Source organism: Chelonia mydas, chromosome 16 (assembly GCF_015237465.2).
Source record: "Chelonia mydas isolate rCheMyd1 chromosome 16, rCheMyd1.pri.v2, whole genome shotgun sequence".
NCBI lineage: Eukaryota > Metazoa > Chordata > Testudines > Cheloniidae > Chelonia > Chelonia mydas.
The window spans coordinates 3,073,150-3,095,740 of record NC_057857.1 but is presented as its reverse complement, the minus strand read 5'-3'; the positions used below and the strand labels follow the sequence as shown (position 1 = coordinate 3,095,740).

At 50.7% G+C, this 22,591-nt stretch overlaps 1 protein-coding gene across 14 annotated transcripts in view; it reads right to left on the bottom strand.

Moving 5' to 3' along the window:
* The window catches only part of RGS3 (regulator of G protein signaling 3), a 249,884-nt gene that overhangs the window by 128,925 nt on the left and 98,368 nt on the right, over positions 1-22,591 (bottom strand). For all 14 annotated transcript variants that reach the window (XM_043530151.1, XM_043530154.1, XM_043530153.1 and 11 more), the window contains 3 exons: positions 13,767-13,872; positions 11,687-12,026; positions 10,344-10,383 (listed from right to left, as the gene is read on the bottom strand). In XM_043530151.1, coding sequence (XP_043386086.1) covers positions 10,344-10,383; positions 11,687-12,026; positions 13,767-13,872 — 486 coding nt within the window. The remainder of the gene's footprint in view (positions 1-10,343; positions 10,384-11,686; positions 12,027-13,766; positions 13,873-22,591) is intronic.

The following is a 22,591-nucleotide window of genomic DNA, read 5'->3' as shown; positions in this document are numbered from 1 at the left end:
ATTTCCAGCATGCTCAGACATGCAGACAGGTACAGGAGTTGGTGGTGCCCTGCGTGTGCTGTGAAGATGGTTCGGGGGCTGCTTTGCTTGGATATCAACCCACTCTTTCCTCACTAATGGCATAATTTAGACAGATCAGAACCTTGCAGATTTCTGGGAGCATTTCCCCACACCCACAATCGGAGGCCTGGGTGCAAAGAAGCAAGAGACCTGCACTATACAACTGAGGGGGATTAATGCAATCTAGAAGCCTATCTGTGTCACCCCTCCCTCTGCATGAGTAGGTGTAACCCGTTTAACTTTTCCTTCTGATACTCGTTTTACAGCTCTTCCATCTGGTTACCCCAGGAATGCCCAAGGGGCACAGGACAGTGGCAGGGAGGGGAGCGGATCATTCTCAATTGGCCAGAGACAGGAGCATACCGGAGCCCACAATCCAAACTCACCCAAACTATCTCAGCACACTTCCCTAATCCTTGCAAGACTGTGCCCTACACACTCTCTTTCAACTGGCCAAGACCTGGGAGTTGCAACACCATCGCAAACTCTCCAGCTGAGTCTTCCTCATAGCGACAGGAGCTTCTTTAGAACATGACAGTCAGAACTGATTGCAGTCCATTGCCTGGGGGAACTTACACACAGCCTGTGGTACAGTGCTGGGGTCACTGCTGAGCACAGGCTCTAACTGATGGAGTTTCATGGATCTTTTACTGGTGTGCAACACTCTGGCATTTTTAGGTGGGGCTCTCATCCTAGCAGTAGCTGCACTGGCTGGAGAATGAGTTAATTGCCTTCAGAATGCCCCCTGTAGAGGTCAGCTGTTTTGCTTTCATTTAGCATGGTTGCTGGTTGCAAAGCTCCATGTCTTGTTACAGATTAAATTAATGCCATTAATAATACTAATGATAGTAGGACAGCTCCTGGCTGCAATGGGCATAGATAGTAATACGGCCTTCCAGTTAATTACATCTTTGGGCACTGCCTTGGACACACCTTCCACCTGTGCGCAAACCACATGGAAATGGGACCATTTCCTCTGCCTCAGGTGTCAGCACAGTCTAAAGGTGACTGACCCCACAGAACTGAGGGTCAAGAAAGCTGTCCTCTAATGCCAGCCTGCCTCTGACTCATGAGTGACCTTGGGCAAGTCACAGCCCCCGGTTCCTCAGTTTCCCCTTTTGAAAAATGGGAATAACAACATGCACCTTTCTCTGTAAAGCACTTTGGGATCAATAGGTAGATAGTGTTAGATGAATGATAGGTGATTTATGGGGGAAACTGTTCTTTTCAGTCAACTAAACACCTCAAATCCTGGCACAGTTATACCTAAGTGAGAATCTACCAGCCGCAGTGCAGTGCACCTAGCTTTCACGTCAGCTGCATTCCCAAATGTTTCAGAGTGGCCAGCTGCCAGATTCATTCATCTGTCAGCAGAAGGCACTGTGCAGGTGACTCAGCCTGGAAAGCAGCGTGAGTGCATGTGGGACAAACGCTATGGTAAAGTAAGTATGCCATGCCGTTGTAGCCATGTTGGTCCCAGGATATTAGAAACAGCTGTTACAGTAGGTGGTGCTCTCAATGTGTCACTGAACAGATGCATTCAGGTACTGCACAGCTGAGAACTGCTCTTACCCAGTCAAAGATCCGGCCTCAGTCCAAACCACCCCAGAGCTCACAGTTAGCATTGAGCCTGCTCCAGAAGGAAGGAGCCACCAACCTCCCCCATCACACAGGAATAATCCAAGGGCTAAGGCTGCAGAAATAGCTAATGGCCTAAGTGCTGCTTTTGCGGGACAATGAACACTGCTACTAATAACCCTGCTTTAGAGCTGTCAGCCACCGTTTCGGAACCTTCTCAGAACTACCAGCAGCGAGCTGGCGTGTGACAAAGATGTGGGGCAGGGGAGTTCCTTGCCTACCAAGAAGCAGGAAGCTCTGAAAATGCAATGCCAGGGTGCTGCCTGTCTGGGGAGGGAGGAGACTGCCAGTCCGACTGGCCCATGGTTACAGTGTCAGAGGGGAGATTAAAGCAGGGCTGTCAAGCTGGAGGAAGTTGTAAAATATTTCCTACTGATAACATGTTATTTGCTGTCCCTCTGGCCTTGGGGGGTGGCTGAAAACAGAGAGAGCCCTCTTTGGAAAGCCTCCCTGTGACGTGGGGCCACTGAAAGCACTGGGGAGATAAAGGGGGACCCAGACCCATCCCAGGGATCTCAGCCTGTCAGAAGTGAATTCTCATCACAGTTGCAGCACATCACTGGACAGAGTGCAGAAGCTGGTTTGCAGTACTCCAGCTGCCACCCCCCGTCACCACAAGGAGCCAGAGCAGCCGCTGTACCCCAGGGCAGGGCCCAGCCCAAGGGCCTTTGAGGCTGGGAATCTAAGTTCTGTGTCGAGGTTTTAGGGCAAAACCATTGCCAAAGGGATCTGACTGCATTTCTCTGTCAGCCAAAAGCTGCTGCCCTAGTCCCTGTGGATGCTGCCCCTTTTGTGGCTGGTGTTCCACATAGACCAGGGAGAGGACCAAGCAGGCAGAAATCTCCCAGGCCAACCATTAAGTCAAATGAGACTCCAGGGAGTTACTAGCAAAGGAATCTTGCCTAAAGCAATGTCCTGCTGTTAGTGCCTAGTGTTTGTGTGCAGAAGCCTCAGTACTAAATGGCTGCATAGGCTGCAGTCCCTCCAGTTGCCAGTTCATGAATCCAGCCATTTCTGCATTTTCTGCTCCTGCTTTTGCATTGTAGCTGAAGCCCATAACTGTCCTGTATAGAAACAGGCCAAAACACTCCTGCATAAGGCCATGGAGTAGATAGGGCCTTTTCCAAACTAAATACACTAGTCTAACCAACATTATAGAAAGGATGTGGAGAAACTGGAGGGGATCCAGATGCGAGCGACAAAGATGACGAAAGGGATGGAACACAAGCCATACGATCAAAGGCTGAAGGAGCTGGGTATGTTTAGTTTGGAGAAGAAGAGATTAAGGGGGAACACGACAGCAGTCTTCAAATACTTGAAAGGCTACCATAAAAAAGATGGAGAAAAGTTGTTCTCTCTTGCTACATAGGGCAGGACAAGAGGCACTGGGTTCAAACTACAGCACAGCAGACAATACACTAGCACTTTGTTCAATTAGGAGTGTGAAAAAACACGCCCCCCGCCCCCCCGACCAACGTAAGTTTCACCGACAGAAGCACTGGTGTGGACAGCCCTGTGCCAGCGGGAGACGCTCGCCAGCCGACATAGCTACCCCAGCTCGTTGGGGTGGTTTAATGATGCTGGTGGGAGAACTCTCTCCCGCCGGTATAGAGTGGCTACACGGGAGACCTTACAGCGATGAAACTGCAGCGGTACAGCTGTGCCACTGTAATGTCTGTAGTGTAGACATAGCCATAGATGAAATCTCAGGAAAAACTTCCTACTGTAAGAACAGTAGGACAATGAAACAGACTGCTCAGGAAGGTTGTGGAAGCTCCTTCACTGGAGGTTTTCAAAAGGAGGCTGGATAGCCATCTGTCTTGAATGGGTTAGGCCAGTGGTTCTTAATCAGGGGTATGCATATCCCTGGGGGTACACTGAGGTCTTCCAGGGGGTACATCACCTCATCTAGATATTTGCCTAGTTTTACAGCAAGCTACATAAAAAGCACTAGTGAGATCAGTACAAACAAAAATTTCATTGAGACAAAACGAGAAGTCAGCAATGTTTCAGTAATAGTGTGGCTGTGACACTTAAGTATTTTTATGTCTGATTTTGTAAGCAAGTAGTTTTTAAGTGGGATGAAACCTGGGGACACGCAAGACAAATCAGACTCCTGAAAGTAGTCTGGAAAGGTTGAGTGCCACTGGTGTAGACACAAAAAGAAAAGGAGGACTTGTGGCACCTTAGAGACTAACCAATTTATTTGAGCATAAGCTTTCGTGAGCTACAGCTCACTTCATCGGATGCATACTGTGGAAAGTGTAGAAGATCTTTGTATATACACACAAAGCATGAAAAAATACCTCCCCCCACCCCACTCTCCTGCTGGTAATAGCTTATCTAAAGTGATCACTCTCCTTACAATGTGTATTTCCCCTTGTTTTTTCCTACCCCGCCCCTCCTCAGACGTTCTTGTTAAACCCTGGATTTGTGCTGGAAATGGCCCACCTTGATTATCATACACATTGTAAGGAGAGTGGTCACTTTAGATAAGCTATTACCAGCAGGAGAGTGGGTTTGTGTGGGGCGGGGGGAGGGTGAGAAAACCTGGATTTGTGCTGGAAATGGCCCAACTTGATTATCATATACATTGTAAGGAGATCTTCTACACTTCTACACTTTCCACAGTATGCATCCGATGAAGTGAGCTGTAGCTCACGAAAGCTTATGCTCAAATAAATTGGTTAGTCTCTAACGTGCCACAAGTACTCTTCGTTTTGCGAATACAGACTAACATGGCTGTTACTCTGAAACCTGGTGTAGACACAACAAATCCTGCATCTTGGTAGAGGGTTAGACTAGCTGACCCTTCTGGTCCCTTCTAACCCTATGGTTCTATGATTACATATTCTCTTAACCATTAGGCAGTAGTGTGTTTGCTTTTAGATAAATGCCAGCAGAGACAGATTGCACTGTATTCGCAGTACCCACTGTTACTGTTTGTCCAGTACCTTGCCCTTCTAGGGGGGCCTCAGTTACCTACCAGGTTGTTTCCAGCTCTAACTACAGTGATTCCCTAATTCGTTCCATGTTCCCTTTGCTAACAGTCTGACTGCCAGATAAAACCAAATAATGAGAGATGGGCTCATGACCACACACTAAAGGGCAAGGTGGCTGCAGGCTGGCCAGGCTGGCAGCTAGCTTTTACTCCGCATTGCTAAATCTCCTCATTTCACCTCAAAAATTCTTCACCCATCAAAAGTAGTTTCCTAATTTTCTCTGGTCTGATCTGGGGAGGCAGCCAACTTGCACAAAACAATGTTCCCATTGCAATATGAAGGGTGACAATAGCTCCAGTGTTTGCTTGTTTAATCACTGTTCAGATAAACTAGTGTTTTCTCTCCCGTGCTTGCTAAACAAACTGCAAATGCTAATTAAAAATAAACACTATGGGGAAAATCCTGGTTCTTCCTAACCACGCTCCTGTTGCAACAGGGAGGGCCCCAGAGCAAGGATACTCTCTTCACAGGGTCAGCAGTGGCAGAATGTTGTAATAACCCACAACACAGAAGTGTCCCCCTACCTGCTCAGGTTTCAGCTAAGGGAAATTCTCCTATCAGAAGGAATTCAGAGCTTGGGGAAGCATGCACAGGGTCTTGAAAACTTGGGACCCATGATGAAGACTCCAGCTATCACCCAGCTTTTCCACTGCAGAGCTTTCCAGCTGCCACACTGTACTCACTAAGGGGGCTGGTCAATAACTACACTCAATACAAAATTTTACAGCTGGAAAACTTGCACAGGCAGTTGCCCCAATGCCAGGAGGAAACCGTTCAATTAGAGAAGCATAAAGAACTTCTTGTCCTAGCCCACACCTAGCAGTAGGATGACCAGACAGCAAGGATGAAAAATTGGGACGGAGGTGGGGGGGTAATAGGAGCCTATATAAGAAAAAGACCCAAAAATCGGGACTGTCCCTATAAAATTGGGACATCTGGTCACCCTGCCTAGAACTGCAGCCCCATGACACACCCAGAGCAGAGCTCTCGAGCTACCCTGGAGCCGAGCAGACAACAACTGTACCATCCCACCTGATCCCACCTGAAGCAGATCATTGGGAGAAGCCAGAGTGCAAGGCCTGTTGCTCCCTGGCAATGGCAGCTGTGTGAAGCTCTCCGGACTGAAAACGGTGCTTTCCAGCATCCAGTCTGCACCCAGCTGAGCACCTCCAATTTTCTCACCTGTGCTGGGCTTAGTCTGAAACACGCACGCTTGGGACTGCTCTGTGTCTAGAGTCTCCCAAGTCCCCGTGTTTACATTGGTCATTTCAGCTAGGCAAGCTCTGGAGAAACTCTCTTAGCTCAGAAACACCTGTCCTCACCAACACTCATCAAAACTAGCCCAACCCCTGCACAGGCTGGGTTCCTGGCCTCCCTCCGTCCCAAGGCCAGGGGGCTCTTGGAGGCACGCCTGCCCTTGCTGTACAGGACTCCGAGGCCCAGGAGGGAGCTCACACGCATGCAGTTAACCCCTCTGGCCGCCAGCTTCAGGGTTCAGTGGCTGCCTGCAGGAGTAGCTGAAGATGATGCTGCTAGGTCAGGGAGGGTAAAACAGCAACTACAGAGCTGCAGGACCGGGACGATTCAAGCAAGGGACCGGTGCCAACAGAGAACTGCTGGTATGGCATTGCTCACCCAGCCCCAGCAAAAGGAGAAGCTGGGTCTGCAGGTCTGAGCCCCCCAACCGAAGTCCTTCACTGAGATGCATACCTTCCCCCTGCAACCACTGTCCAGCCACCCTCTTCTTCTCCCAACCCCAGCAGCAGCTTGAGGTCTAAGACTGCATTTGGGTTCCCTAGGAGGCAGAATAAACCCTAAAAAAAGAAAAGGAGAACTTGTGGCACCTTAGAGACTAACAAATTTATAGCATAAGCTTTCGTTAGCTACAGCTCACTTCATCGGATGCATACCCTATATAAACCCTATATCTCTTGGTATTGGCTAGCTTTTTTTGTTGCTTCGGGAACATTTTATTGAGCTGCCATGATGTGAAGTCTGGTCTCTCAATAGAACCCAGGCCTTTCAAGGCCACGAGCAGGCAAGAGCGCCCAGTAGCTGGGCTTCCTGAGGTATTAAATAAACCAAACCCAAGAAGAAGGCTCACGCCCATGCACAAAGGACAGGCAGAGAGAGAGCATTTCTCAGCCCAGGGCCTCTCTCCACACCAGACTGTTCCCATACTTGGTGCATTTTACATGAATATCCTCTGGATCTGGGATTTGTTTTGTTATGATACAGAGACACCCAAGAGGAGAGAGGCAAAGTGGGGGAAACACTTCTCATGAGTTCATTGGCAAGCAAGTCGTTGGCCTCCTGTACTACAGACAGCCATGCAGAAAGAGGAACTCAGGGCTGCAGAACATGCTACAACCAGCCAAACACACTGGGACTGCAGGTCTGATTGCTAAGAAAATGATAAGACTTTTCCAGCTTCTCACAAATGCTAGCTCTAGAAAACCACGTCTTTAGTACAAACCGACAGCAAGCCCAAGCCAAACGCTTGGAGCTGCATCTGCCCCATTGGCCCATGCACTGAGCCTAGTCTACAAGTGGTTTTGCATTTAAAACTAGACTGGATTCACTAATGTGGCACTGCATCAAGCAATCCTGTCCTGATCCCAGGGTCCAGGACTCTGCACACCTGACACTGCTTCAGAACGGCTGATTTTAAACAAATATCCCACACCTCAGAAGAGCAGTTAGTGGCCAAAAGGCTCAGAGTTTAGGGCCCTGCTTCATCTAATCCACCAAAACCCAAACACACATATTGTCACAGAAAACTCTATCGCCCTCCACTCCATTCACCTTCCCTTTAGCTGCCGCTCACTTAACCCCTCGCTCTGCAGCTTCCTTCCATCGATTGGCACGCACCGCCGCAGCCAGCTGCCCTGTTCGGAGCTGACACTGCGCGGGGAGGCAGCAGGGAGCACCGCACTAGAGGATTTCCCACGATCAAACAAGCTGCCGTTCACATGGCTTTGGAGCAGTCTGTGCACAGGAACCACACGCCCTTTCCCCAGACAATATGTTGAGTCACGGGGCATGTCGCCACCAGAGCACATGGAAGCCGCTCGCCCAGCAGGGGGTACCAGAAGTACACATTTCTCTGGAGCCAGACTGGCATCAGTTCCCACAGCTCTGAAGGGCAGGACTTGCTGTTATCATTTTAGCTCCTCACCCCACAGCAAAGAGACCTAACAGAGCTGAATGAATGAGTGAGACAACGAGATTTCAAGGAAAGCTGGCACAGCGTCTGCAGCAGCCTCAGACAGCCATGTAACTTCGACTGCACTAACACCTGCAAGAATCAGGTCCAGGGCCAGTTCCAATTGCTCAGTAATAAAATGAACCCACTGGAGAAGTGCTAAGGGGATGTCCTGTGTGAGGAGCAACACCAACACCTACAAAGCGCTTTTCCCCAAGCCTGAGGAGGGCAGACCCAGGCAATGCACGGCAGACAAGCCCACGGACATATTCAGGGACCTGCCAGAATACCCACCCTCAGTGCTTTTCATCCCAGGATCTTAGAGCACTTTGCAAAGCAGGTCTGTCATAAATATAAAGAGAAGGGTAAACACCTTTAAAATCCCTCCTGGCCAGAGGAAAAACCCTTTCACCTGTAAAGGGTTAAGAAGCTAGGATAACCTCGCTGGCACCTGACCAAAATGACCAATGAGGAGACAAGATACTTTCAGAGCTGGAGGAGGGGAGGAAAAAAGGCTCTCTCTGTCTGTGTGATGCTTTTGCCTGGAACAGTAAAGGAATGGAGTCTTAGAACTTAGCAAGTAATCTAGCTAGAGACGCGTTAGATTCTGTTTTGTTTAAATGGCTGAGAAAATAAGCTGTGCTGGATGGAATGTGTATTCCTGTTTTTGTGTCTTTTTGTAACTTAAGGTTTTGCCTAGAGGGATTCTCTATGTTTTGAATCTGATTATCCTGTAAGGTATTTACCATCCTGATTTTACAGAGGTGATTCTTTTACTTTTTCTTTAATTAAAATTCTTCTTTTAAGATCCTGATTGCTTTTTCATTGTTCTTAAGACCCAAGGGTTTGGGTCTGTGCAAATTGGTGAGGATTTTTATCAAGCCTTCCCCAGGAAAGGGGGTGTAGAGTTTGGGGAGGATTTTGGGGGGAAAGACGTTTCCAAGCGGGCTCTTTCCCGGTTATATATCTGTTAGACGCTTGGTGGTGGCAGCAATAAAGTCCAAGGGCAAAAGGTAAAATAGTTTGTACCTTGGGGAAGTTTTAACCTAAGCTTGTAAAGAATAAGCTCAGGGGTTTTCATGCAGGTCCCCACATCTGTACCCTAGAGTTCAGAGTGGAGAAGGAACCTTGACAAGGGCACGTAGCATTATCCCCATTTTAGAGATGGGGAAACTGAGGCACACTGGTGGGGGAGGGAGAAGTGCAGTGATGTGCTCCCAGATTTGAACAAGGGCTCTCTCAAAGAAGGCTCCCTCTCGTTCAGCTATATTCAGGATTCTCCTTGCGTGATTCACTCTCCTTCACACAACAAAATAACCCAGTAATTCTACCATCTTCCTCCCATAATCTTCACCAACCCTTCCACAAGGCCCTCACCAGATCCATCTGCCCTTATACCTCAGCCATGCTTCCCCCACCCCTCCAGCAGCTCCTCTAGGGGTCTTCCCTACCAAGAAGCTGTGGAGACAGCCCTTTGGCTGTGTGGTGGTTGGCTGGACATGGAAAAGGTCCCTCTGGTGCTGGCTCATGGCTGGCTGCAGAATGGATCCCCTTTGTTTCCCGAGATGGCCTGGTCTCCTCTGACTGCCGGGAGGGGCTCAGTGGGGGAGTGAGTCTTCCCTGGCCTGTATGGGGAGTTTCTAGGGAGGAGTTGGCTGGGGTGGAGTGCAGAGGTGGGCAGGCAGGCATGGCAGGGACATTCACTCAGTGGAACAGCAGCATGGCCCCACAACTTGCTCCTCCCCATGCCCGGCTGGAACAGCTGACCGGGTCAAGGAGGAGAGTACATGGCACTTCCTCCATATGCGATGCGTTGCTGAGGAGTGGAGCCCCCTTGCAGCTGCTGCTCTGGCAAAAATGGGGCACTGCAGGGCAGCCGCCGCCTCTGTGAGCAGCAGAAGGGAAGGAGCAGAAAGGTCAGTCCCAGTCCCAGCCCCAGAGAGGATATCTGTGCGTGAGTCTGAGAAACCACTCCTTGCCCCAACCCGACATCACCAGTTCCCACTCACTGACAGCAGGTGATATGCACGGGGCTGGCCCAAGGACGCTGGGGACGGCCAGAGAGGTGAATCTGTGGGACAAACCCTAAGCATGACCCAGCACCCAAACAAATGAGGGGAGGGCAACACTGGGTCCCCTGCCTCCTGCCCAAGGAGGGCAGCCCAGCAGCTTGTCTCCTCGAGCCCTTGCAGTGAGGTTTCGAGGCTTAGGCCCTCACAAAGCACAAAGCCGGAGGCCTCAGGCTGGCTCTGTTACCCAGGGCTTGTCCAGCTTAGTGACTGCACAAGGTCACACCCTGGTTCACAGCAGAGGGGAATCCAGCATACGTTCCCTCCCAGGCTAGTGCCCCATCCACTGAGGGGGGTGCCACAGCAACTGCCTAGGCAGCAAAGCTCCCGAGTCTGCCGAGCCGGGGGCTGTTAGGAATGGACACTTACCCACCGCGGCATTGTGCTCCTGATACACAGGCCTCAGCAGCTGGAAGACACAGAGCAGGCAGGACATGGTTACTCCCTGCAGCTCCTGGTAGGACCCACACCAGCAATCTTCAGGACTCGACTTCCAGAGATCCCAAAGCACTTTGCAGAGGGGTGCAGGGTCATCAGCCCACATTGCACTGATGGCGAGAACTCCAGTCCTGTGTCCTACCCACTGGAAAGCCTCCCGGTTTCCCCCAGCAATTGACACAACCCAGCTGACAAACACGTTCAGGACAGCCAGCCATCATGCCCCTTAGCAGGACAGTATCAGCACACACAGTACAATGGTGAGTGCTGCCAGGGAAGGGAAGAGGCCTTGGGACACAGCACCAGCTTGGAAGCCTAATATACTGTGCTGAAAATAAGCAAAGACCACAAAAGCTTCCCCTTCCCCCTGTGGCTGGGCGGGCAGGGGAGGCATTCACTTCAGACAGGCAGCAGCCCAGACTCAGCCCACAGGGCTGTACTGTTCCCTTCCCCTCCCAGCTAACCACACCGTACCCAGCAGACACAGATACAACAGTCGTCCCCAGTGACAACTTGGGGGCGGAAGGGGCTCGTTGGGGTCAGTGCGCATCATGCCACTGTGACATTCCTTGGTGCACAGGGCCAGGAGCTGGGGGCTGATTGCCTGCTCCTTGCAAACAGCCAAAGCCAGGGCATCTGCAGACACCACGATACAGCAAGAAACAGTGTCAGCTCCATGCATGATCTCCAGCCTGCGCAGGTACAGGCTGGGGAGGGGCAGGGCCTGCCTAGGAGCACCAGAGCGGCTGAGGTTGGAGGCAGGATCACAGGCTAGCTGGATCTGTGGGGAGTCAAAGCCCACGCTGCTGACCTCAATAGCGCCCAGAGCTCAGTGCTACCCCTCGGAGGACCCAAGATCTTTAAACATCTCATTTCTGGCAGCTCCTCAATCTGCATCCCACTCCCTGAAAGGATCTATATGGGGGACCCTCCTTGCTGACTCAGGTGAGCTCAGGGTGGTTACTCCTGAAGACCTCCAGTGCAGCCCTGAGCCCAGCAGCTCTGGAAAGCCAGAGCGTGTCACAGACGAGGCAGCACTGGCTCTAGGGATTAACGCAGCCCTGCACATGTGGCCTGGGGCCGTGGCTTTGGCTGATCCCCCTTCAGGTGCAAGGTGGCCATAGGACAAGTGTTCCCTGGAGGTATGGCTGGCTGGTGAGCTGGTCCAGACGTGGCCCTATCAGGCTCTGCGAAAGAGGTGAAGGCCTGGCCAGTGTGAGGGGCACACCCAGTGCCCAGGGGCAGATGTCGCTAGTGCTGGAGGGGGGCCGTACCTGACTCCCAGGATTCAGAGGTGCTAAGAGGATGTAGTTCTTGTCCCCGTCAGAGGATGCCCGGGACAAGGGTGGCATCGTGTGCTGGCTCCGCTTCCCAACCTCCGTGTATCGCGGACAGTTGTTCAGCACCAGCCTGTCACTGCTGTTGTACACGATGTGGCAGCTCTGGCGGTGCTCGGGGCGCGAGGGCACTGTGCTGTTTTTCTCCCGCTTGTTTGGAGGTGACTGGAGGTCGTAGGTAGATTTGCAGGATGACCTCCGTATCATGCCTTCAAGGCCTGGCTTGATCTGCGGCACGATCCTCCACACCAGCAGGATGATCTCACTGGGACAGTTCCTGAAAGAGACGCCGTGGGGGAGGGTCAGACGAATGCAGCCGGGAGAAGCCTGCCAGCCCCACGGGCAAGCCCAGCTCCAGCATGGCGAACAACACTCTTGGGAGGCGACACTGGGCACAGTGGGCCCCAAGCCTCGCAACTTCAGCAGCCACACAGACAACCCCCACCACCAGAGTCCCTCTCCCTTCCCATATCCCTGCCCCCCCCGCCAAGACACCCTCTCCCTTCCCTTCCACCCTTGAAGTCCCTCTCCCTTCCCATCCCCCCCAGACTCCCTCTCCCCTCCCTTCCCACCCCCCCCCCAAGATTCCCTCTCCCTTCCTTTCCCATCCTTCCCCCTGGACTTCCTCTCCCTTTCCATCCCCCCCACTGACTCCCTCTCCCTTCCCTCCCCACCCCCGGAAGTCCCTCTCGCTTCCCTCCCCCCCCCCCCGTGCCAAGACTCCCTCTCCCTTCCCTTTCCCCCACCCCAAGAGTCCCTCTCCTTTCCCTCCCTCCAACTTCCTCTCCCTTCCCTTCCCCCCATCCCAAGTCCCTCTCCCTTCCCTTCCCATCCTCCTCCCCCACACTCTCTCCCTTCCCTTCCCATCCTCCCCCCACATTCCCTCTCCCTTCCCTTCCCATCCCCCCCGACTCCCTCTTCCTTCCCTCGCCCCGCCCCGGGCCAAGACTCCCTCCCGCGCCAAGACTTCCTTTCCCATCCCCCTCAGGCTCCCTCTCCCTTCCCTTCCCTCTCCCCCAAGACTCCCTTTCCCTTCCCTTCCCTCCCCCCAGACTCCTTCTCCCTCCCTCTCCCCCCCGACTCCCTCTCCCTTCCCCCCACCCCTCAGCATCCCTCTCCCTTCCCTTCTTATCCCCCCCGAGACTCCCTCTCCCTTCCCTCCTTCCCTGACCCCCTCTCCCTTCCCTTCCCTCCCCCCCAGACTCCCTCTCCCTTCCCCTCTCTCCCGGGAGTCCCTCTCCCTTCCCTTCCTATCCCCGCCCCGAGACTCCTTCTCCCTTCCCTCCCCCCAGTCTCCATCTCCCTTCCCTTCTCCCCCCGCCTACTTCCTCTTCCTTCCCATCCCGCCCAGACTCCCTCTCACTTCCCTCCCCACCCCCAGACTGCCCCTCCCTTCACCCACACCACCTCAGGGACACCTACCTCCCCTCCCCCTTCACTGCTTAATGGACTCCCCCTCCCAGCTCCTTGCACCCCCTCAGACCCTCTCCCTTCCAGCCTCCCTCACCACCCGACTCTTGCCTCCCCTCCCTCGCCCCCCAATCAGAGATTTCTCCTCCCCCTCCCCAACCCAGCCCCCTGAACCTCCTCTGAGACTCTCCCTCCCCAAACCCCTGTGCCCCTCTGAGACTCTGTCTCCTCCACTCCTCTCCCCTCTGACTCCCACCGAGCTCTGCTTTCCCCACACTCATGCACTGGTACCCCGTCCCTCCCAGTTATCCCCACGAATCTGCAACACTCAGCTGGGCCCACCTTCCACCTGCCACTCCCCTCTGCAGCACATGGGCCCCATGCCAAGGCTCCCACCTCAGCCCAGTCTGGGGGTGCCACCTGTCCAGGTGTTCCCGGGATCACCCCACCCCTGAGGCAGCTGTGTGAGGAAATCTGCCCGCCAGCTCAACACACACTTCAGCTGGCCAGCTCTTGGGGCTCAGGATCACTCCAAGGCCCCGTTCTTTGTATCCCACATGTGGCTGCCCCCACCCAGCCTGACGGGTACTGGAGTGTGAACCATCACCGGATTTCATGTGCCAACTCCACGCATTTCCAGTGCTCCACGGGTTGCTGGTTCAGCTGCACCACAGTGTCCAGCTGCTGCAGGCCAGCCTTCTCTGCTGGGCCACCTAATGGAGAGAAGGAGCCATGCCAACAATCTGCCCCAGGACAGAGCCAAGTGCATGTCCAAACTGCACGTATCCCGTACTCTCTCCGTACCTTCCCCCGCTACCACCCAGATCCCATACTAACGCGGTCCCTTCCCTATCTAACACCCAGATCTTGTACTGACCCCATCCCTTCCCTCCGAACTGCCCGGATCCTCTATGGACCCTGTGCCTTCCCTCCCTACCCCCCGCCCCCGGATCCTGTACTCACCCTGTCCATTCCATAGGAACTACCCAGATCATGTACTGACCCCGTCCCTTCCCTCCCTACCAACCGGATCCCGTACTCACCACCTCCCTTCCCTCTGAACTGTCGGATGCTGTACTCACCCTGCCCCTTCCTTTCCTAATGCCCGGATCCTGCACGGACCCCATGCCTTCCCTCCCTAACACCCAGATCCCGTACTCATCCCGTCCCTTCCCTCCCCACCAATCAGATCCTGTATTGACCCAGTCCCTTCCCTCCCTACCACCCAGATCCCGTACTCACCCCATCCCTTACCTCCCTACCACTTGGATCCCATTCTGACCCTATCCCGTCCCTTCCCTCGGAACTGCCAGGATCCCGTACTGATGCCAACCCTTCCCTCGCTGCCACCCAGTTCCCATACTTATCCTGTCCCTTCCCTTCCAATCACTTGGATCCCATTCTGATCCCATCCCTTCCCTCTCTACCACCCGGATCCTGTACTCACCCCGTCCCTTCCCTCCGAACCGCCTGGATCCTGTACCGACCACATCCCTTCCCTCCCTAATGCCCCGTACTCACCCCGTCCCTTCCCTCCCTACCAACTGGATCCTGTAGTCACTCAAACCCTTCCCTCCCTACCACCCAGATCCCATACTCGCCCTGTCCCTTCCCTCCCTACCCCCCAGATCCTGTACTCACCCTGTCCCTTTCCTCCCTACCCCCCAGATCCTGTACTCACCCCGTCCCTTCCCTCCCTACCACCCAGATCCTGTACTCATCCCATCCCTTCCCTCCCTACTATTTGGATCCCATTCTGACCCCGTCCCTTCCCTCCCTACTGCCCGTATCCCATATTGACCAAGTCCCTATTCCTCTCTACCACCTGGATCCCGTAATGACGCAGTCCCTTCTCTCCCTTCCCCTACTGCCCGGATGCCATACTGACCCCGTCCCTTCCCTACCTACTGCCTGGATCACGTACTGACTCTGTCCCTTTCCTCCCTACAACCTGGATCCTCAACTGACTCCTCATCTACTGCTTGGATCCCATCCCATACTTACCCTGTCCCTTCCCTCCCCTACTGCCCAGATTCTGTTCTCACCCTGTGAGCATCATGTCTGACCTACTGCGTCCTCTCCCAGCTACCCCCAGTGAGAGGGCTAACAGTGTCAATGGCAGTGCTTGTTGACGTGACAAAAACATGTGTCCACTAGGAACTTTGCTGAGACCTTCAATCTCCTACACACAGGAGCCAGCACTAAGCCATCAGATTGTAATAACTGACAGTCATTACTGGCCTGAGATGTGTGTACAACAGGCCAACTAGGGGTGAAGCATACCATGAGGTTAGTGTCATTTATGGATGCCTGTTTAAGTCAAATGCCACGTCCCTGTAAAACGCACATGCTACAGTCTCACTACAGTTCCAGCCTGTGACATGGATTAAATGTGACCATGTAGTTCATTGCTGCTACCACTGTTATATTATTGCAACAAATCTTGCACAAACTGTATCAAGCAAGGCACCAATGGAAAAGTTACGGTTTACTGAATATGATGATCCTATTTGTATGCAGGTATCATTTTTGTATCTGAAGTTACGAATATTGACTATGTACCTGTATCTCAAATGTGTCTGCTCCTGCAATAGCACCCCCAGGGTAATTTGCATCTAGTCTGGCCAGCACATTGTGAATGAAGTATTCAAGTTGATGACTCATCAACAAACACAATGAATCACGGAAGAAGCCTATCCATACCTGACAGACTTTCATATGAATGTTTTAACAAGAGTACGGATAATGGCCTCCGCTATGACTTGCCCATGTGACCGCAAACTCCATCTTGTTACCTGTAATTTTTCACAAACTAGAACAATGGGTTTCCCTCCACATGGCAGAAGCTATAAAAGGCCCTGGAAACATCTCCATTTTGCCTCTTTCCTGCTCTGATCTCTGGGCTATGGACTAATACTAATGGGAGCTTTCTAACCAAGGGACTGAGGACCTTCCAATCATTTGGGAGCAACCAGAGATTTAACAAGCCAGCAGTTTATTTCATTGCTGCTTCAAGCCTGATCCAAGAACTCTTTGCAACACTAAATCGCACATCTCTGCTATAAAATTGACCTCAAAACTGTTTTCATATCTGTATGTATAGTGATCTTTTAACCAATACTCTCTCTCTTTTCTTTTTTAATACATTTTAGTTTAGTTAATAGGAATTGGCTGTACACTGTATTTTGGTAAGATCTGAAATATTCATTGACCTGGTGGGTGATGTGCCCGATCCTTTGGGATTGGTAGAACTTTCTTAAATGATTAATAAGATTTTCAGTAATCCTCATCATATTTGATTTGCATGTCTGAGTGGAAGCCCAAGGGTGGGTTGCTTTAAGGGAACTGTGTTTTGGCTTCTGGGTAACTGTTTTGTGGCTACCTTGGTGGATCTAAGTATTGGAATGACCACCAGCTTCAGGGATTGTCTACCCCATTCTTTGCAGTTTGCCCTAATTAAGTAACCTCAGTGTGGCCTCCCTGGGACCCTGGTCACACAGCCATTGATATGAGTATTCACACAAGTTCCAAACACCTCATGTTTACCGAGGAACTCTGACCAACTGCCATGCTGCTCCACCAGAGACACACTTGGTTCCTTTACAAAATACTGTCCATGCTGTTGAGTAAGACAGAAAATGCGAGCCATGTTTGAAGACAATCTCTCCAGCAGCATTGCAGTTCTGGACACTTCAATCTGGCTCCTTGGCTGTCCCTGCCACACATTTTCAGCTGTCAGCTGTACTCCTAAGGGAACAACTGGGCCACCCACACTCATGCTGACTAGCCCAGCCAGGTCCTGTGGTGGGAACTCCACAGAACAAGGAGTAATGGTCTCAAGTTGCAGTGGGGGAGGTTTATGTTGGATATTGGAAAAAAAATTTTCACTAGGAAGGTGGTGAAGCACTGGAATGGGTTACCTAGGGAGGTGGTGGAATCTCCTTCCTTAGAGGTTTTTAAGGTCAGGTTTGACAAAGCCCTGGCTGGGATGATTTAGTTGGGAACTGGTCCTGCTTTGAGCAGGGGGTTGGACTAGATGATCTCCTGAGGTCCCTTCCAGCCCTGATATTCTGTGATTCTATTAACAGGTTGCCGTGTTCTGCATGAGCAACAGTCTCTATGGCAGCCACACTGAGTCCTGGGTACAGTAAACTCCATTGACATGGTCTGGGGGAAACTATTCATGGACCACCGTGCCCAGGCCACCCTTTGAGCAAAGTTGGGAAGCTTCCCAGCAAGCTGGAGGTGGACAATGCACTGACGCCATCTTATTTCTTAGGCTCCTGCTGAGTCAAACTACTTGGATGAATGGAGGCAGATGCCCTCAATGGAAGGGGAGGACGGCGGGTCCGCCAGGTCGAAGCACTTCTCCTTTCCAACCAGCACCACTCTGGACTTGCCCAGATGGAGTTTGTACCAGCTGCCCTTGGCGTTCTGGGGGACCTGCAAGGGGGCTGGGGGTTGTCGAAGAGGAGCAGTTGCCCATTTCCACTCTCTGGGGCTGTTGGAGCAATAAGTGGAGCCATCCATCCCGCTATGTCACATAGATAGGTTGACAGCCTGGGACATTATGAACAGCTCGAGGGCAGAGGGCAAGGGGCCCCCTGATATCAACTGGCGTGACCAGCCTAGTATACCCCAACTCACTATTGTTATCATCTGTATCTAGGAGGTGTCATGTGATCTGTCACTGGAAAGCTCATCACTCACTGGGTATTCACAGCACCATGTCATACAGGTGCAAGCAACTGATGCAAAGTTATGGACATAAACTGAAATTCTAATTCTTAAAATGTGTTTGCCAGTCACACAGGAGTTAGCTCACCCTAAACAAGGCGCCGAGCTTTCTCCACTGGGCAGTTACTTCCAAAGTACTTTGAAAGACAATTAGAATGTATTGACATACCAGCTAAAGCTCTCAGCTAACAAGTGTGGGGAAGAGACTGTCTGGCTAGGCCCCAGCAAGGTAGAGAAACTTTATCGGATCTATAAAGACAGGAGAGTATAAACCTCAAATAATAAGCAATTGAATCAACCCATTGAACACAATACTAGTGCATCATGGACGTCTTTTATGTATGCCTGTACCACGCTGGTGGTAAAATGTCTGTATTGATACTAGAGGAGGAATTATGGATGCTCATTGAGATTCCGCTGTCCAGTCTGCCCAGATACAGCTACCTACTTATCTCCTATGTAAATCAACCATGATGGAATCAAACAATGGAAGCCTCATTTACACCTAAACCATATGGGGGATGGGAAGCCCACAAGGAAGGGAAGAACAGCATGAGGTCATTGACCTTTGGGAGATATAAGTGAGGAGAGAAGGCATCCATCACTAGAGAAACACAAGAGGCTAGAGCTCTTACAAGCTGAGAAAGATGGGTCCTTCAGCCAAGTCTCTGGAACTGAATGCAGGTGAGAAACCTGCTTAGATAAAGATCATTCACCTAAGAAGACAAGGGAAACCAGCCCCTGGTGGAAGGTCCTGACTGAGGGAAAGTCAGCCATGGCTGGGAAGAAGAATGACTGGTGAGAGAAACCATCTTGAACAAAGCCTGTATCTTGCTAGGTTAAGTTTTAGACTCTTAGATGCATGTTTTCTCTTGTATTTGCTTGTTACCTTTTCTAACTTTATTCCTTTTACGTAGCAGCACTTAACCTATGGCCAATTGTTAATACTTTATTTTACTATAAACCAACTCAGCACTGTGTTCACCCCAGTTAGGTTCATAAGCTGTGATGTGGTTTTGTCTCTTTAGAGGAACAAATAAGCCATGTTAAAGCTCTGATCTGCCCAGGACAGGGCAGGACATTGCAGAGCACGTGGCTCTGGGCAAATTCGGGACTCGAAATGCATTAGGGTCACCTTGCCAGATGTAACCAAAGATGGTGGAAAACGCTGTGGGGCTGTAGACAGGGGCCAGAGCTGCGGAACCAGGGCCGTCTAGCACATGGGCACTCAGGGGGTGACTTGCAGGCTAGCAGAGAGAGGCCCAGGATGAGAGCTACAGCAACAAAGCACTGTGAGGTGCCCAGGGTTACAGGGCAGGCGATGACACAACCATGCACGGTTCTGGATTTGCACCCCACACTGACCCGACCATTGTGGTAATTGGTTTGAAAGCTGCAGGGAAGTCATGACCTGGAAGCACCAAGATGGGGCTTACATCCATGACCAGGAGAACAGCCTCTCTTTAGCACCAGTGGGGCTGTCCCTGCTCTGACGCCCAATGTCAAAGCATTAGGATGCAGCAGACGCCACTTGCTGTTGAAGCATGGCTGCTGCTAGCTTCTCAGTTACTTTGCCAAGGAATGGGAGGCTACAGGTGGGGCAGTGACAGGAGGTTTCCTGCACCAAGTGTTGGCTTCCTGACTATTTGCAGCCTATGGCGTTCCGCAGGGTGGACTGGGAGGTTAGCTTTGTTGGATCATATTAAAGAAGTTCTGTATTAAAATCACAAATGAGTTTGATGCCCCACAGTTTAAATTCCAGGGTATTACTAATTAAAAGGTCTCTTGGTTTTTGGTACTGTTTCTCTCCCTCTATGTGTGAAACTTGCAAGCTGCTAATTGTGTTAGTACATTCTAAGACAGAGTCTGTTCTCAAAGCAATCCTTTGTAACAACAACTACTCACACAAAGAGAGACTCAAAGCAATACTCTGTAACAACAGAAACAGCACCCAGAGACTCCCCGCCCTTTTGTTGTATTCATCTCACTTTGTTAACAATTGTGATTAAAATAGCTATAGAGGATGTATGTGGATGGATGCTTGGTGTGGATAATAAATGAATGATCAGGGAGGTGCCAGCCTAAGAATCCAGTGTCCATCGGCTGAAGAAGGCGTCAAGTGGAAAGAACCAGAGGACCCCCAGAGGGCAGACTGGGATCCACCCAACAGCCTCAAGAATGGGAGAACCAAAGAACAAGATAACATCTGGCAGCACGGAGCCGTCAGGAATGTGCCATCTGCTGATTGATTCAGCAACAGCATGGTGAAGCAATTCCCATAGACTGGCATAGGAAGAAATTCCTATAAAAATGGACTCTAGAAAGTGAGAACTTTGGGGTCTGATTCTGCAAACCAACTTCCAGGAGCATCAGATGACCATCTGACAAGGCCCTGCTCCCTCCTTGTGTCCAGGCCACCTGGCCAGTGGCTTGGCATGAGCAACTCTAAGGCTGGTAACTATAACAACCTTGCAGAACCTGTGTGTGTGTGTGTATGAATGAATGTGTGAATAAATATGAAATTGAATGGAATGTTATCGCTATAACTAACTGCTTACTATGATTCTCTCTGTATTCACAATAAATGTGGCATTTTGCCTTTTCCCCTTTAATAAGATCCTGCTGGTTTTTATTTTACTGGTGTAACAGCTTCTCACAAGCAGCTGTTGATTATTTCCATCAGAAGCAGTCATAGTTTTTTGTCAGCTTTTCCCAGCCGGGACAGGTATGGCTCTTCTCACAGGGGGGAATTCCCCTGTGACTGGGAGGGCCAGCAGCATGCCCTCCGCACCATCTCATGCCTGCACTGGGGTGGGGACCACAGGCAGAGCACTCATTTGGGGTGCCTCTGAACCCCCAGTGCTCCAGAGAAGGAGTCTCCACATTGGCCCTGCAGAGACCAGCATGCAGTAGGGAGCGCACCTCAGGATCTGGATTTACACAGCTCCTGCAGACCCCATGCTGAGCCGTGTCATGGAGGAGATGCAAGCTGCATCCCAGCTGCAGGAGTTGTGCCGCTCCTTTGTGCCCTGGCCTAGGATTGGGGCAGCAATGTGCTTTCACCTCCTCAGACACACCCAGGACCCAGTTACTCACATGCGGGACAAGCAGATGAGATTTGGGTTCCTCATTACCTCAGTAGGCAGTTACAGGATAGCAAACTAGATTTCCAGGTCAGTTTTGTAGGAGAGACAAGCACATTTCTCCCCTTATCATTCTGGAGAAAAGCTTGAAAACATGTCCCATAAATGCTCAACAACAAGACCGCAAATAAAAAGAACCCAAAGTGTGTCAGTTTTAAAATCCCACAGTTTGTGAAATGTTGTCAGTTTTGGACAACTGAAACCTGAAATATTTTGGCCTGTTTAACAAACATTTTCAGTAAAGCCAAAACATTTTGCCTAACCCACTGAAATTTTTCAGTTGTTGAAAACCAAACAATTTTCAGAAAGAATGAGGAGTACTTGTGGCACCTTAGAGACTAACAAATTTATTTGAGCATAAGCTTTCGTGGGCTAAAGCCCACTTCATCAGATGCATGTAGTGGAAAATACAGTAGGAAGATATATATTTACAGAGAACATGAAAAAATGAGGGTTGCCATACCAGCAAATGGGCCATCCTAATTATCACTACAAAAGTTTTTTTCTCCTTCTGATAATAGCCCACCTTAATCGATTAGTCTCGTTAGAGCTGGTATGGCAACCCCCATTTTTTCATGTTCTCTGTATATATATATATCTTCCTACTGCATTTTCCACTACATGCATCTGATGAAGTGGGCTTTAGCCCATGAAAGCTTATGCCCAAATAAATTTGTTAGTCTCTAAGGTGCCACAAGTACTCCTCGTTCTTTCTGCTGATACAGACGAACACGAATGCCACTCTGAAACAATTTTCAGTGTTCATGGTTTCTTTGGAGGCTTTTTTCTGGCAAAAAAATGAAAAATTCTGTCAAAATATGTCAACAAAAACATATAAAATAGTTTTTGTCTAAATGTTTTTTGGGGGGGAACCTTTCTCCGCCAGTACTAGTACGTATATTAGACTGATATCAAAACACTGCAGAATGCCATACATACATGCTCATGTATCTACAGTTTTAGCACAAATGGTATATTGTCCTATTTGAGAACCCATATGCGATCCCAGCATTAAAGACTGTATTGTGAGGCATAAGCACAAGGGGCAGAGTTAAGGTGGCTTTTCCACCTTAACGTTTGCATTTCCTGACTTTTGCTGTGGAAATGAAGGGAGTGATACAAAGCGAACTGAAGTCAATAGAAAGACTCCGAGTGATTTCCATGGGCTTTGGACCAGGCCATTAATGCTCTCTCCCAATATCTGGCTCTGTGGAGTACTCATTACATAATCAAATTTTACTCGCTCAATGAACAATTAGGAAAAAAACTAGTTGCCACCATTTTTGTGTCAAACACGTAGACATGGCACAGGAGTCCCCGCCGTTGCCCTGTGCCCAGCAGTCACACCGAAATACCTTCAGCACTGAGCACAGGCAGTGCTGTCATGAGACAGCCACACTGGCCTCTGGCCTCATTAGAGGCAAAAAGGGGACATTTAAAAGAAACTGTTCAAGAGAAAAGGAAAATTCTGTGAGGTTTGAGAGGCTCTTAAGACAGGATCAAACACAGGGAAGCAAAGGGGCCGGGGACTGGTCCCTTTCAAATCAGTCCA